The sequence below is a fragment of the Carcharodon carcharias genome, chromosome 22, assembly GCF_017639515.1.
Source record: "Carcharodon carcharias isolate sCarCar2 chromosome 22, sCarCar2.pri, whole genome shotgun sequence".
NCBI lineage: Eukaryota > Metazoa > Chordata > Chondrichthyes > Lamniformes > Lamnidae > Carcharodon > Carcharodon carcharias.
The window spans coordinates 46731475-46748395 of NC_054488.1; the positions used below are offsets into that span (position 1 = coordinate 46731475).

Here is a 16921-nt window from a genome sequence, read left to right on the forward strand (position 1 = left end):
GTCAATGAGAATCACAGGGGAAACTCTCCACTGATTGGAGTCATATCTAGCACAAAGGAAGATGGTTGTGGTTGTTGGAGGTCAATCATCTCAGTTCCAGGACATCAGGGTAGTGTCCTAGGCCCCACCACCTTCAGCGGCTTCAGTGGGGATGTTCACCGATGATTGCACAATGTTCAGCACCATTAGCGACTCCTCAGATACCGAAGCTGTCCATGTTCAAATGCAGCAAGACTTGGACAACATCCAGGCTTGGGTTGACAAGAGCAAGTAACATTCACACCACACAAGTGCCAGGCAATGACCATCTCCAACAAGAGAGAATCTAACCATCGCCCTTTAACATTCAATGGCATTACTATCACCAAATCCCCCAATATCAACACCCTCTGGGGGGTTACTATTGACTAGAAACTAAACTGGACTAGGGATATACTGTGACTACAACAGCAGGTTAGAGACATTTGCAGCACCTCCTGACTCTCCAAAGCCTGTCCATCATCTACAAGGCACAAGTCAAGACTATGATGGAATAATCCCCACTTACCTGGATGACAGTAGCTCCAACAACACAAGAAGCTTGACAACATCCAGGACAGAGCATCCCACTTGATTGGCACCCCATCCACACACATTCACTCCCTCCACCAATGTCACACAGTGGCAGCGGTGTGTACCATCTACAAAGTACACTGCAGGAACTCACCAAGGACCCTTAGAAAGCACCTTTCAAACCCACGACATCTGGAAGGACGAGGGCAGCAGATACATGGGAACACCACCGCCTGGAAGTTCCCTTTCAAGCCACTCACCGTCCTGACTTGGAAATATATTACCGTTCCTTCACTGTCGCTGGGTCAAAATCCTGAAATTCCCTTCCTAACAGCACTGTGGGTGTACCTACACCACATGGACTGCAGCGGTTCAAGAAGGCAGCTCACCACTACCTTCTCAAGGGCAACTAGGGATGGGCGATAAATGCTGGCCCAGGCAGCGACACCTACACCTCATGAATGAAAAAAAGATTTCTGACAGGTTGGTACAGAATATTAAAAATGATTTCATGGATTGAAAAGAAAAACTGTCTCGGCCACAATTTTGTAATGTTCTGCTTGCTAATATAATCTCTGTGGTACCTATAGCAATATTCTGCAGGCATCTCATATATATCAAGATGTGCCCTGCATAGAGTACACCAATGAAAAGAAAGTATCCTGCTCCTCTCCTACACTTGTAATCGTTGCAAAAAGTTATAATTGTTGCAAGATGAAATCACAGAGAAAGGGATGCTTTTTAAGAGCATTTCATATTCAAAAATACATCGGCCCTGAACTTCTGTGGTGTGGCAGTCGGATTCCTACTCAGCTCCTTGTTTCTTAGCTTAAAATCCAGTCAATCCTTTCTTGCCCAACCTTCTGACTCAGGCTGGGCGAGAACAGTGGAGTCCAGACGCCTTGTGTCAAGGGCTGGAGAGTCAGAGATAAGGAAGCATGCCCCCCTTCTCTTTTTTTTTTTTACAGCACTAACTGCTGTAAAGCAGGTAAGGTTAAAAATTCCAGCCACTTTGAGAAGCTAGGGAGAAGGTAAGTTTTTCAAGGTATATGCATAGGATTGGGGAGAGGGGGTGGGGTGTAGGTGGAGTCAGTACTGTAGCTAGCCAGGAGTTAGAATTGGTTTTAATTCTTCTAACTTTTCCTGGGTAGCTATTCTGATAGGACAGCTGGAACCATCCAAAGTTTGCCATTTATACCGTACAGGGCAATGGCCCAATGGAAGTTTGAACTTTCCAGGAAATTGCCGTGCAACCCTTACCTGGGGACTTCCGGGTGGAGGGGAGGGGCTCCCCAGCACATTAGTCACCACACCCCAGAGCTTGGAATTTACGGGCCATTATATTCTAATATACTGCTCATGTTTGCTGCATTCCTGACTTGAGGTCTACATAAATAGACGTAAAGATGAAACTTTTGATATTTCTCTCACATACACTCCTGAAAGATACATCATCATATATCTGGGGCTTGTACAGGAAAAGTAAGTACAATGCCATCCAAGAATGTACATAAGATTTGCTGCCACAAATGTTCCATTGGAGTGATAGAATTGGAACCCAGTATTTCATTGACAACACCAATGCATATTTTTAAGTTTCAGGACATTTTAATAGTTCAGCACATTTTGTAACACAAATGTATACAAGTTGAATTCAATGGCACCCCCTGGTGTTTGGTAACAGTGGAACATTGTAACCCACTGTTATTTAAAACAAAATCATAGTTCACTTGGCCAGTGTTGAGCCTCATTTTGGTTTGTATAGTAAAACATTTCAGTTTGTTCTAATTCAATAACAATTGCTACAGTGAAAGGAGCTTTATTTCATTCTTTATATAAATATAAACATAGTAAAAATACCGTAAATTCTACATTCTATTAAAACTATGAACATTGACTACATGATCCAGAATAATTCCTTACTAAGATTCATAAGAAGAAATGCTTTGAATCTGCAGTGAGTGGGAATTGGCTTTATAGAAAAATGTCACTTTCCATTTGCAGGTAGGCAGTGGACATCTCTTACTTCAAGCACCAAACACATTCAACAACATTAAAATTGTGATATTTTTAATCTATACAAGACCCTATTTTTCAATAGACAATTGACTTTTTAAGGAATATATTGCATTGGTATCCATTGTATAACAACTGCATTTATATTGTACCTTTAACATAAAACATTACAAGGTGCCACATAAGGAGATGTTATGATAGATGACCATAAGCTTGGTCAAAGAGGTAAGTTCAAGGATGGGTCTTGAAGGAGGAAGGAGAGATAGTAAGGCAGAAAGGTTTAGGAAGGCAATTCCAGAGCTTAAAGCTTTGACAACTAAATACATGGCCACCAAATGCGCAGCGATTAAAAGCAGGGATGCTCAAGAGGCCAAAACTAGATGAGTGCAGGTAACTGAGGGTTTTGGGGCTGGAGGAGATTTCAGAGATAGGAGGGGTGAGGACATGGAGGGGTTTGAAAATATGGATGATAATTTTAAAACTGAGGTATTGCTTAACTGGGCATCAGTGTAGGTGAATAAGCATGGAGAAATGGGCGAGTGGGAGTTTAGTCAAGACTAGAGATAACAAAGGAATGGGTGAGGGTTCCAGAAGCAGATAAGCTGAGGGAAGGGAGGAATTGGGCAATGTTACAGAGGTGGAAATAACCAATCTTGGTGGTGGCACAGATGTGGTAGGAGGATCAACTCAGTGTCACAAACAAACAGTCTGGTTCAACTGCAAATACTTGCCAGGGAGAGGGCTGGAGTCAATGGTTCAGGAACAAAGTTTGTGGCAGGGACTGAAGACAGTGGATTCTGTCTTCCTAATATTCAGCTGCAGAACAGTACTGCTCATCTAGTACTAGATGTCAGACAGGCAGACTGACAGTGTAGAGACTGTGAAGGGGTTCAGAGAGGTGGTAGTGAGGTAGAACTGGGTGTCATCAGCATACATGTGAAAACTGACTGTTTTCAGTTGATATTACTGAGGGGCAGCACGTAGATAAGAAATTGAAGGCGGGCACAGATAGATCCTTGGGGGTTCACCAGAGGTGGGATGGGAAGACACTCAAAAAGTACACAAAAAGAATAGTGATCACTATCCATTTTTGAATTGTGCTGTTGTGCAGTATTTACAACATAATACCTTAAAATCATAGTTTCCACTCCCTAGCTCAGACAAGGAGTCATTGTTCACCTAAACTTAGTAGGTTAGTAGATCAGTACTGGACAAAGGGAGAAGCTGAAATATCAGTTTGTTCCCAAGATGTGCATTACACATCTGTGCTACAACAACAGTTTGAAAAGTTAGCATTTCAAACTTTGTGAATACAAAAAATGTCTGACCTCCTGGCATATGGCTGTCACAGTACAAGTAACAAAATTCACAGACTGCTGTGGAGGTATTTCCCAGATTAGTTATCCTGGTCTCCACACAGTACAAGGTAGGGCTTTATTCATACTAAAGTCGTCAGTAGCTTAGTTCTGAATTTTTAAGGGACAAAACATAAGCAACAAATTTGCTCCATTTACTGTAAACTAAAAATCTGAAAACGTCTGTCAGTGCAACACATCAGTATTTTGTTCCTAGTCACTGAATATTTGCATCTGTAATTACAAATGCAGCAAAATAAGCAAAACATTAGTATAAGTTATATGAACCCACCATGCTACATAGAAGGTTACTTCGTTAAAAAAAGCTCAAGTCTGATTTAGGCCACCGTTTTAAGCATAATGTTAAGTGAATTGAAATCCGTATTATAAATATGAAAGTCAGAACTTAAGGTTTACCTATAATTTGTTATGCCCTGTTTTGCACTTTATATTTGGGCACCACATTGTTGCAATAATGCCTGCTGCTGCACACTTCCACCACAAGATGGAGCATCAGAACACCAGACCCCTCCAGCACAAACAATGCACTTGGAGGGAAATTCAATCAGCCCTGAATTTCTGCAGGCAAGACCATTGAACAACCACTGTTTCTTTTTTTTTAATAAAAACTGTGCAATTGGTAACAAGGTTCATAATTGGAAATTCTCAACGAGTCTGCAGCAGGTTGCCTCTCTGACTCATATTTGCCATCCAAGGAAGCACTCGAGTCAACTAACACAGAATTCACATCCAAGAAAGCAAAATGCAACAATGGTAAAATCAGTTTGAGATATTCCAGTAATGCAGTGCTATGAGGAGATCAATATTACACCATGCAACTTGTTGCAGCAGTGATTCCAGCTTTGTTTAATGTGCTTGTACCTTTACTGACTTAAAGTGCAGACAGCCGAATAACACATCAAAAAAAGATACGATTCCAGGCATCTCCTAATAATTCACAGTCAAGTTATAATAACTGCTTCACTGTTTTTGTTTTAATTGCTGATTTTCTCAACAGCACAAATTATATCTTCTTCCCTTCTAGTAATTGTCAGGATAAACCTAATAAAATGACACAGATAAGAGGAGTTAACAGAAATGAGCTGCAATACATTTAAAAAGACAATAAAATTCTTAACCAAATACTGCTCATTAACCTGTCAGAGTAACTCTACTATCTTGGCACTGAACTTGCATTTCTAAAAACCTTTACTATTTAAAAAAGATAAAATGAGTATGGGGAACTGGGTGGTGTAGCATGTCACCATTGCCCTTCACCTCTGGGGCAAGGATTCAAATTCTGATGGGAGAAAAGCCACTCCTGATGGATACGAGGAACCTCTGCAGCATCCGTTTGGATTTCAACGGAATGAAAACTGTGCAGGTTATATAAAGCACGGGCAATCCCCTCCTCGAGGTGGCCGCTTAAGCAGCGAAGTGGAAAATTAACCCCAATGCACTCATTTGTGTCCCACCATCTCCCCTAGATGGTTTTATTCTGCAAGTTTGCTTTTTCTTCTGGCGTTTTTCATGACCTCGGCATGGCACAATGTCCTTCACAGTCAGTCAATGAAGTACTCCAGAAATGCAAGTCACGGTTGTAACATAGGAAAAAGTGTGCAGGGGTACCGAGCAGGGTATACACGCATGATAATCAAAGTCAACACAGCTATCCCTAACCATATAACACACTTGGAAAACAATTCCAGTCACCTCATCTTCCCTTTGTGTGCGCCTCTTCTTTTGAAATTTAAATTTCTTTCTGTTGAAGTCTTGGAGTTTACCAATAAGAAACTTCTTGTCATTTCCTTCCTGTACCAAAAAAAAAATCTGTATGCATTGACATGGAATGTTACATGTTAAATATTAATTCAAGAAATATCTGCTACGATTGCAAAAGAGGTTGTAATAAAATCTGGTTGAGAGCCAAGGGTCAAATCCAAGTTTGTACAGAAAATTCTCTCTTTAACTCAATTCATCAGCCTAATTGATAAGTGATTTAATCTGAGATCTAACTATGAGGCAATTTGATTTTTAATACAAAGGCCCAGTGGCAATTCAAGTCTGAAAGTATCTAACTTTATAATAAACCCTGATCCACCATTTCAATTTATTAAGGAAAACAGTGAAAATAGCTTTCAATTGAAAGTATAAATTAATTTGGGGAATTATAATTTAATATAAGCATTCAAATTTATAAGGGCTTTATTAGAGTAAATAACTGTTTCCACTAGTGGAGGAGTTGGTAACCAGAGGATACAGACTTAAGATGGTTGGATAAAGAACCAAAGGGGATAATGAGGACTTTTTTTTTTAAAAAAAAAGTCAGTAATACAGAAAGCACTGCCCTTTAGCAGCTTCAATCATGACTTTCAAAAGGGAATTGGATATCTACTTGGGAAAAGATGGGAAGTCAGTAATACAGAAAGCACTGCCCTTTAGCAGCTTCAATCGTGGCTTTCAAAAGGGAATTGGATATCTACTTGGGAAAAGATAAATATGCAGGGCTTCAGAGAAAAGATTGGGGGAGCAGGGCTACGTAGGTAGTTCTTTTAAAGAATCAGCACAGGCAGGACAGGCTGAATGGCCTATCAAATTATCTCCTGGAGCTCAACTATACATTCACAACATAGCATCGTAAGTGTTCCATTTTGTATACTATTTCCACATGCTTAACTCAAAATTTTAATAGGAATGAAACTGAACATGATATCAACAACGTACTGTACAAAAATTCTTATCAAGATTCTTTCTCCACCACTATCACAGTTATATTGACCCAATGATGTCGACAATTCCATCTAGGTGATTTAATACAGGAATTTGAACTCTGCAGTGTTCATCGATGGTATTTTTTGGCATTGTGCTTTTATTCATACCCTTGGTATGCCAAATGAATAATCACTTTAGTGAAAGGTGGATTATTCACATTTAAATAAATAAAACATTAAACATACGTTGATCAAAAATTTGGATACTTACATTGGCAATTTGTTCATTTAATAGTTTAATTACTTTCCTTTGACCATCAACAACTTGCCAGTGGAAATAAATCACTATACTGAAAGAAAAAAAGAACAGAATGCCAATGTTGAACATTAACTACAATTCAGTATGTAAATCCTGATACTGGACTCAAATCCATGCTGTCTTTATCTTTTTCCACTGATACGCAGATAAATAATAAGCAGAAACCACAATAATCTTCTGGTTTCAGTATAATTTTTTTTCATGGTGTTGACTCTGCCCAGATTCCACATCTAAAAATTGCAGCAGTGACTTGCACATTATTGTTCCGGTGAAATAAAAGCAAATGCCCGTTACTCCTCATTATAAAGATAGAATTCTAAGAATTCACACACACAATCCTTACTCAATTAAACTAATCACTGTCACCTACAACTTAGCAAGGGCAAATTGTATCATACTTAAATGACCAGATTGTCCAGCTGTTTTATATTAAGTAGTTCTGAAAACCACATTGTGGTGTTGCGTTTCTGGGTTTCATAAAATGCCCGAAGAGCAGTTAGGAGCTCATTTTACCAAGCTTGAAGGGGGAAGGTTATTAGCATTAGATGCTTGGATCCAAGTCACCAGCTTGTTGGATCCTGTTTGCATGCTTGTTGTAAGGGGTGGCCAATTTGGTACTAATGATAGAGTCGAGTAGCAGACACTTCATAGGTAGAAACTCTGTTTCAGCAGCAAGTAAATGTGTGCTTGCACTTCAGACTCTACCTCTACACTACTGCTACCAACTACTGACTACAGAAGTAGCCTGTGCTACTCTGCTATTGGCTACTAAGATCCTGTGATCCTCCATTATAGTTTTCTTCTTAAAGGTATATTACACATCAGATTGTCACACACTTAAACCACTTTACATCTCCAAGTTATTGCTGGGGGTCTGATGCAGCATGACAAAAATTGTAAACCCCATGAAATGCTCAACTTATCCATACCCAGCTTTTACAAGACCACTGCAGGAGGATGCTACAGTAAATATAACAGGTCAGCAATATTTACATATACAGTTTACTTCCAAAAATATTAATGAAATCTGTTACCACGGCATTTTTTTTGCCTATGCATGAATCAATGATTCGCTGATTTCCCCAAGTACTATTTTTCTGTTGCAACCCTCAGAAATACAGAGTTCCAGCACCCATGTAAGTCATTCAACCCAAGCAGTTCTAGTAGGCGTTTACTCTGCACACAAAAAAGCCCAAATCTTATTAACCACCCTGTTCCCATACCCTTCACCTCCTCCTTCTTCGTCCAGTTATCCAATCTATGCTTGAATACTAGCAGTTTCAGAATTGTTACGATGCACCAGCTCTTCAAATGAGCATCATGACTTAGGTGCCATTCTCCTGCTTTATCCCCGTACCCTTGCACATTGTTTCTATTCAAATAATCATCTATTGCCCTCTTGAATGCCTAAATTTAACCTAGCTCCACCACACTTCCAGGCAGTGCATTCCAGACCAGAAATACTTGCTGTGTGAAAAAGTTTTTTCTCACATCACATTTGCTTCTTTTGCAAATCGCTTTAAATCTGCGCCTTGTTCTCGATCCCTTGACAAGCGGGAACAGTTTCTCCCTATCTACTCTATCCAGCCCCCTCATGATTTTGAAAGCTTCCATCAAATCTCCTCCTCTCCAAGGAGAACAGTCCCAATCTCTCCAATCTATCTTCATAACTCAAAGTTTCTCATCCCTGGAAACATTCTTGTAAACCTCTTCTGCACTCTCTCCAACCCGATCACATCCTTCTTATAGTGTGGCGCCCACTGTACACAATACTTCAAATGAGGCCCTTTGAGCCTGCTCCAACATTCAATAAGATCATGGTTGATCCACTTGTGTTTTGAGTACTACATTCCCATCTACCTGCGATAACCTTTGATTCCCTTGCTTAACAAGAATCTATCTACCTCTGTCGTAAAAATATTCAGTGACCCTGCTTCCACTGCCTTCTGAGGCAGAGAGTTCCAAAGTCGCACACAACCCTCAGAAAAAAAAAATTCTTACCTTTGTCCTATAAGGACAACCACTTATTTTAAAACAATGCCCCCTAGTTCTGGAATCATCCCCAAGAGGAAACATCCTTTCCATATCCATCTTGTCAAGGCCATTCTGAATCCTATTTACTTCAATCAACCTGATTCTTCTTAAATCCAGAGAAAGAAGCCTAGCCTGTCCAACCTAACCTGCTCAATTGCAGGTATCAATCTAGTAAACCTCCACTGAACTGCATTTACATCCTTCCTTAAATAAGGAGACCAAAACTGCACAGTATTCAAGGTACAGTCTCACCAATGCCCTGTATAACCAAAGCATAACATCCTTACTATTCCTCTTGTAATAAAGGATAGCATTCCATTAACCTTCTTGACTACATGCTGTACCTGCATACTAACTTTTTGACTCATGCATGAAAACACCTAGATCCCTCTGCACCTCAGAATTCTGCAGCTGTTCTCTATTTAAGTCATACTCTGCTTTTTTATTCTTCCTGCCAAAGTGAACAACTTCACATTTTCCCACATTATACTCCAATTGCCAGATTTCTGCCCACTCATTCAATTTATCCACATCCGCCTGCAAACTCCTCATGTCTTCTACACAACATACTTTGCTACTATCTTTGTGTTATCTGTAAATTTAGCCACCATGCCTTTGCTCCCCTCATCTAAGTCATTGATACAAATTCTAATAAGTTGAGGCCCCAGCACAGACTCCTGGGGGACTCCACTGGTCACATTCCCGCTGTTAAATCTCATATTCAATCATGCATCTATGGCCCCTTGTACTGGAAACTTTCTGGGGGGTTGGGGGGGCATACAGTTTTAATGTGGGTGAAATATATGGGTTTGGGTGCTGGCGAAATCCCAGTAAATGCGAGTGTGCTAAGAAATTAGCTCCAACCTGCCAACTTAACTGTAGCCTGTTAGGCTACATGTGAACAACCCTCTCGGAAGATATGGGTTACCAATTTCAATATGTTAATTGCTCAGATATAGCAATATTAATATGGATTTTGCTGTTTAACTTTGGCTCCACAGGTTTCCCATGCTTCCTGGAACTCACCAGTCAGTGGTCAGTAGAAAGGAAATGGATAAAATTAAATATCACCATTGTCCAATTATCAGCCCAATCACAGTCATTGTAACCTTAAACTGAGGTGCATAACAACATGGTGATAACAAGGAGGATTTTAAAAAAGGTTTTCTCTAAAGCATTTTCAGATACAGTAATTTGTCAAAGGTTCTGACATGTTAAGAGGCTAAACAAGTCATGAACAAGGATCATAAACCAACTCAAACTATATGGATTTATGTTTGAAAAAGTAGCAACTCATGATTTAAATACAAGCTTCCTTAATTTATGATTGGTGGGGTTGGCATTACTGCAAACCATAGATTTTGTGCTGTATAGCAAACCAAAGGAGAAATGTTCTCCAATCTTATTAAGTTAGGCAAAGCCATTTCCACCACAAAATACACCTAGCACCTTGAAACATTTAAGGTGCCTGGTAAATACCAATAATGAACACTACTTTAGCTTATGCTCTTGTGACACGATGCACAAAAAGTGTAATGTTTCCATCAAAGATACATCAAAATTTAATGATATTTGTCTCCTTATTTAACCATGGATGTCTGTCAAGGCAATGCTATCATTTGAAACAATGGAGACAGATCCTATTCGACATTTTGTAGCTTTAACAGCAGTTTTTATAGGTATTGTAGAATACAGAGGTAGATCTTAAAACTGAGAGCTCATTAAAATACTTAAACTTACAGTAAGATGCCTGAAGCCAAGAGAAAGATGAAAGGATTTCTCAAGAAGATCCATGAAAGCTTAAAAAATTTAGAACCATTTTTATCCAGTTGATGGACCCAGAGCGATGCAGAATCATACATAGCATCCAGTGTTTGGAAGGGACCACAAGTTGGTGATGGCTTTATGCTAATTTAAGAAAAAAATCAAAATCAGGCAAAAAAAAGACTTGGTTATGTTAATATTCACTGTTGTAAGTCAGTTTCAGGGAATATGAAAAGTGGGAGATGGCATTTGGCAGTCATTGTACACCACTTTTACTCTAAATCGCAAAATGGTTCATGGTTATAGTCAAACTCCACTTGAACAATAATCATCATTAATTGAAAATGGGGTGAATTTTGCCTCATATAAGAACTGGTTAGAAAAGGAATATGACAGAGGCTTCCCTTACACTTGTACATTATCTGTAATTTCTGAAAGATAAGTTCAGCAAATAAATGGCTGGACAAGTGTTAAATTTACACTGGTAATCAACAGGCTGAAAATATCAATTACCTTTAAGCTAATATCTATATATAGTAATGACAGGGCAGATACAACTACCGCAAATATTGTGCAGAATAACCACCCTACTGTCACGAAGCCAGAACACTAAGTCAGCAGAACATGGACTCGGACATCTCCAACACTGACACCTTTATCATTCTGTAATTCACCATGGAAAATGGAAAATTTTCTGAATCTTATTAGGCAGCCCATGCAATTAGTGAGTTTAGAAGTGAAAAATTCAGCCAATATAGTTTTAGACAGATTGTAGTGTTGGATGCAATAGAATCTTAATGGCTCCATTAAAAACTTAGTTCCTGAATTTAAACAGATGACTAGTAGCAAGAACCAAAAATAAATTCTCTCTTCTCTGCTGAATCATAACTTGCACCCAAATTTGGCTACAAAATTAACTATGCGTATACTTACTACCATATAGTGTAGGAATAAACCACAGAGGCTCCAAGGAAGGATGGGAAACACAGAAGACTAATAAAGATGGTCTTCATATGAGATGCCCGCCAGAATTTATGTGGAGGCTGACAGTTCTTCATCAAGCTGAGCTGAAAAAGACCCAATAGTTTTGTTAATGTATATACGGTGCACTGCAAAGTACAGATCAATCTTCACAGATTGCGCAAGTGGCTAAACATTTTTTAACAACTGGACAAGTCTTGATTCCTAAGCAACTTGTTGAAAAGTACATAAAGCCACGACATGTACAAAGGTTGCCAATGATGGTGACTATTCTATGAAGGACAAACACGATTATCATAAATCAACAAACAGCACAGACTGGAGTCAAAATAAATTCAAAGCAAAGGAAATTTCTAAAACTAAACCAAGCCATCTCCTGTACATTCTATAATTTTCAGCCATTTTATAAACGTGAAAATTACCTTTTTAATATAGAAGACAATGATAAATTTGATTATTTGAATTGCAGGTAGCAGTGGTGCAAACAGAAGACCCAACCTACAAAATAAACAGAACTAAATTAAATTAAAGGAAGTTCATCATAATTCTGTTGTCTTTTTTCCCCTCTTTTATTCTTAAGGATAGACTTTTCACTGTTACTGCTGCACGGAACTGGCAGCCGATTCATATGCTGCATAAGTACCCACTCTTCCTAGCCAGTGCGTTATTTACATGTGAGGAGCATCATCACTCAAGCCCAGCCTAGTGCTCATTTGAAATCACGCTTTCTGGGCAACGGAGAGGACACAACAATCGGTGTCAGCCAGTAGAGCTGCATTCCCGTCACTGCCCACCCAAAAACGACTAACCCATCATAGACTGATTCCAACTTGATGTTGTCCCAATAATGTATTGTTCACCACCACACCAGCTGGTGCAGTTACCATGAAACCACTGGTCAAGCTTTTCAGCAGGTGCCATTGTTTCTACATCAATGTAGCATGGTCAAATATGTTATTACCATGTGATAGTCTGTCCAAAGATCAAATCCAACACATTCCTGGCAATGTCAAACTCAGGCTTTCTTTTCCTTTTCAGCAGTTTGATGCAAATTACCCTGGATAGTGAAGGAAGGAGAAATGCTCATTAGAATAGTATTGTAGCTTACTCTCCAACTTTACTGAACTGCTTTCTCTTCTGCACAAAACAATCACATCAACAAAGGAGTATAGAGAGAATGTCGACTGATTTTGACTTTTCAGACTCCAACTCTAGGACTGCTCAGGATTCTTTGACAAGTTACTTCCAGTAAACAGAGATAGCTAGCAGACCAGCCACTCTAAAGGTTTGTATCATATTCCTGCAACCTTTTCTGCATGTACAATCTTGAAACTTAATGGAATTTCAGTATTAGTGCATCTTTTAAAAATCAAAGGATGCATAGTGCTTTGCAGCACAGATGTAAAGCATTGTGCTATAGTGGAAATAAGGTTTGATCTCCACTCTACTTAGTCCCTGAATTCGCCCTTCTGACTATGAAGGAACACTGAGTCAAGTCCACAGCAACTCCCCTTTTACGAATGAACTCTGCTGTTAAATAGCATTTTAACAATTGATGGTATTGAAAATGCACGATAGAGCATTTAGAAGAGAAAGTTAGATTGATGCTTAACGTGGAACCCTTTGCTAAAAATAGTCCTGATAAAAAGGTCTCTTTGAAAACACAGCCTTTTTAAGATGTTGATCAAAGTTTTCTCCATTCTTCTAGATGAGAGGGAGGGTGCATCTGACAACACTAAAGGCAAATTGGGAAGCACTGCTCTACCCCATTGCCACTGATTCCAACCCCTGTTACCTCCCCCCACCAACCAGCACAGCCACTCATTCAGGGTTCACCCAGACCACGCCTTGTAGCCCTTCTTGCAAACATTCAGGGCCAAATGCAAGTGTCAGTGGGGGTAGTGTTGACTCCTCCTGCCTCAATAAGGGTCATGTTGACTCTACCTCCCTCAATAAGAGTCATGCTGAATCCTCCTCCCTCAGTGAGGGGAGTGCTGACTCCTCCTCCCTCAGTAAGGATAGTGCTGACTCCTCCTCCCTCAGTAAGGATAGATAGATAGAAAGGACTGGATGGTGATTCCACCTCAGGCCATTCTTGTATAGTGCCTAAAAGCCAGACTAGGAACAGGCAGGACACACTAGAAGTATCAATGGAAAGACGAACAGAGTTAACATTTCAGGTCTGCAATCTTTCATCAGAACAGTTTTGAAATGCTAACTCTGCTTCTACTCCACAAGATGCTGCCAGATCTGAGTATTCCCAGCATTTTCGGTTTTCATTTCAGATTTCCAGCATCCATAAATATTTTGCTTTTGCGTAGGCTAGATGCAGCAGATTGTGGCTAGGAGTGGAGGGCTTTGAATAGAGAAATGGAGACTCAGAAATTTTACTATGTAAAATGATGTTTTTTGTTTTCAGTGTTTGGTTAAACTGGGTGCAACATCAACGATTTGGTTTGAACCAAGCCAAACTCAACAGTATGAGGGAGCAACATCATCACAGGTGAGCCAACAACATGACTAAAAGGAACCAGAGTTAGTGATGACAACTTAATATTCCTCACACTGTCAGTGTCACCTAATTATACCAAAGAAAAGGTACACCTCAAAGAAAGAAAGGAAAAACTAGTAAGTGTATAACCCGAAGCTAGTTTTACATGCCTCAGTGTAAAAGCTATACGTTTGGTAAAACAATTGGTTAAAAGTTGGTGTGGCCTACAGACTGTTGAAACAGCATAAGTAATTATCAATAGATTAAAAAATATCTTCTTGTGTATAAAACTCACCTCCAGACATATTCTCCAAAAATTGTATCCAGTATAATGAATATAAAGTCTATCACCATCAAACGGTACAGTTCTTGCCCTACAAAAGTCTCCCAGCACTGAGGCAAAAAACAAACAATGCATGGATGGTTAAGTGTTTGACAATACAAAATTCATAAGACAGGTGCTATATGTATCCTATCTTCAAATGCAAAAGATTAATTTTTAAAAATTCATTCATGGGATGTGGGCGTCGCTGACTAGACTAGCATTTATTGCCCATCCCCAATTGCTCTTGAGAAGGTGAAGGTGAGCTGCCTTCTTGAACCGCTGCAGTCCATGTGGAGTACGTACACCCACAATGCTGTTAGGGAAGGAGTTCCAGGATTTTGACCCAGCTATAGTGAAGGAACGACTATATATTTCCAAGTCAGGATGGTGAGTGGCTTTAAGGTGAACTTCTAAGTGGTGGTGTTTCCATGCGTCTGCTACCCTTGTCCTTCTAGGTGATAGTGGCCGTGTGTTTGGAAGAAGCCTCGGTGAATCCCTGCAGTGCAGCTTGTAGATGGTACACGCTGCTGCCACTGTACATCGGTGGTGAAGGGAGTAAACATTTGTAGATCAGGTGTCAATCAAACAGGTTGCTTTGTACTGGATGGTGTTGAGTTTCTTGAGTGATGTTGGAGCTGCATTCATCCAGGCAAGTGGAGTGTCACACCCCTGACCTGTGCCTTGTAGATGGTGGAATGTTTTGGGGAGTCAGAAGGTGAGTTATTCGCTGCAGGATTCCTAGTCTCTGACCTGCCCTTGTAATCACAGTATTTATATGGCTAGACCAGTTCAGTTTCTGGTCAATGGTAACCCCCAGGATGTTGATAGTTGATGTTGCCATTCCAAGATCAATTGTTACATTATTATTACATAAGGTTATTCAAAATGGAAATGAAATGGATCATCTAGCTATTCTGTTCAAAAGGAGATCTGTCTAAAAAAAAGTCAACCAAGACAAAAGAAGCAGTGAAGACACTTGAGTAGCCTTGGTAACAGTACTAAAAAGCACATTTATACCAGACTTGGACTCTGGTCTGCATTGAAATTCCAGAAAAAAAAATAATTTATAAAAAAATATTTCATAAAATTTTTCTGAGGTTAAAACATAATTCCAATAACAGCATTTCTGTTTCACCTCACAACACTATTTATAATGCTTGGATTGAATTAGAGGGAATAAAAACAAGATAACTGTCATCCGTGTTAAGCTGCTGATTTATGACAATGATGAGAAGAAATTATGGTTAAAATGACCCATAACAATTAAGATGTCAACCACATTTCAACATGGCTTCATTTAAAATTTGTGCCAATCTACAACTATAAACAAAAGGCAAATTTGTGCTGTTTTTAAAAAGCCAGATGGTTTCCCATGAGTATGATAATCTAAATAAAATTACCAGAAGTACAAGTATCTTCTGTATTCTTAGAACTGAAGTGGGGATATCAAAGGTTCAATGAAACCAATCTCAAAAACATTCAATTTTTGTAAACAGATTGTGTAGGAGCTTCTGTTATTTTGGTTTAATTCATTCCTGACATTTTTTTTAAAAACTTACTGATATTTCTGCTAAAACTTTTACATTTCCTCCCATCCAGTGGAAACATAGCACTCCCAAAATGGACATCTTCAACAGCAGGTTTCTGTATTAAAACAAAATCACACAATCACATCAGAGGGAAGATAAAATTGTCTATCTATCGTGGGACCTTTAAAACACAGGGGCTTTTGTTGCTTGCACAACAAGGCAAAATAGTTTGGATTGGCACTTGGTCTGGATTTGCCACCACGAGCAAACTGAGCTTCCGGTCTACAGACCAATCCACAGTTTAGTTTACACAAAATATTTTACCGCACATTCTGAAATTGGCTCGGGGACACTGAATAATAACGTTACCATTGTGTGTGTGCAACATATGTGTGAATGGTGGTTTGATTACCAACTTGTACTATACAAAAAAGAGAATTTCACCAAGAGTTGCTGAAAAACAAACCTTTTGAAGGAAGTAGATGAACTTGCATTTATGTAACAGCATTCATAACCTCAGCCAATAATGTAACTTTTAAGTGCAGCCATGATTATAAAATTTGCACATAGCAAGATTCTACAAATAGCAATTGGATAAGGGACCAAATAATATTGGCTAAGGGATTATTGTTGGTCAGGACGCTAGGACAACTTCCTTGATGTTCTTTGAATAGTGTCATGGGATCTTTGACATACATGTGAGAGGACAGACTGGGCCCCCGATGAATATCTCATCTGAATGGCATCACCTCCTACAGTGCAGTACACACTCAATTTTCGCTGAAGCATCAGCCTAGATTGTATGCTCAGGTCTCTGGAATGGGCCTTATATCTACAACCTTCT

The 16921-nt window shown here is 39.4% G+C and overlaps 1 protein-coding gene across 1 annotated transcript in view; it reads right to left on the minus strand.

The window, feature by feature from the left end:
• Positions 1 to 2140: 2140 nt before the first annotated feature.
• LOC121293719 (transmembrane channel-like protein 6) overlaps positions 2141 to 16921 on the minus strand; it is an 85626-nt gene continuing 70845 nt past the window's right edge. The window contains exons 13-21 of the mRNA XM_041216931.1: positions 16108 to 16192; positions 14519 to 14616; positions 12694 to 12789; positions 12155 to 12230; positions 11685 to 11818; positions 10728 to 10895; positions 6906 to 6984; positions 5637 to 5735; positions 2141 to 4985 (exon numbers count right to left, since the gene is read on the minus strand). Of these exons, the coding sequence (XP_041072865.1) occupies positions 4965 to 4985; positions 5637 to 5735; positions 6906 to 6984; positions 10728 to 10895; positions 11685 to 11818; positions 12155 to 12230; positions 12694 to 12789; positions 14519 to 14616; positions 16108 to 16192 (856 nt within the window). The 3' untranslated portion in view covers positions 2141 to 4964. The remainder of the gene's footprint in view (positions 4986 to 5636; positions 5736 to 6905; positions 6985 to 10727; positions 10896 to 11684; positions 11819 to 12154; positions 12231 to 12693; positions 12790 to 14518; positions 14617 to 16107; positions 16193 to 16921) is intronic.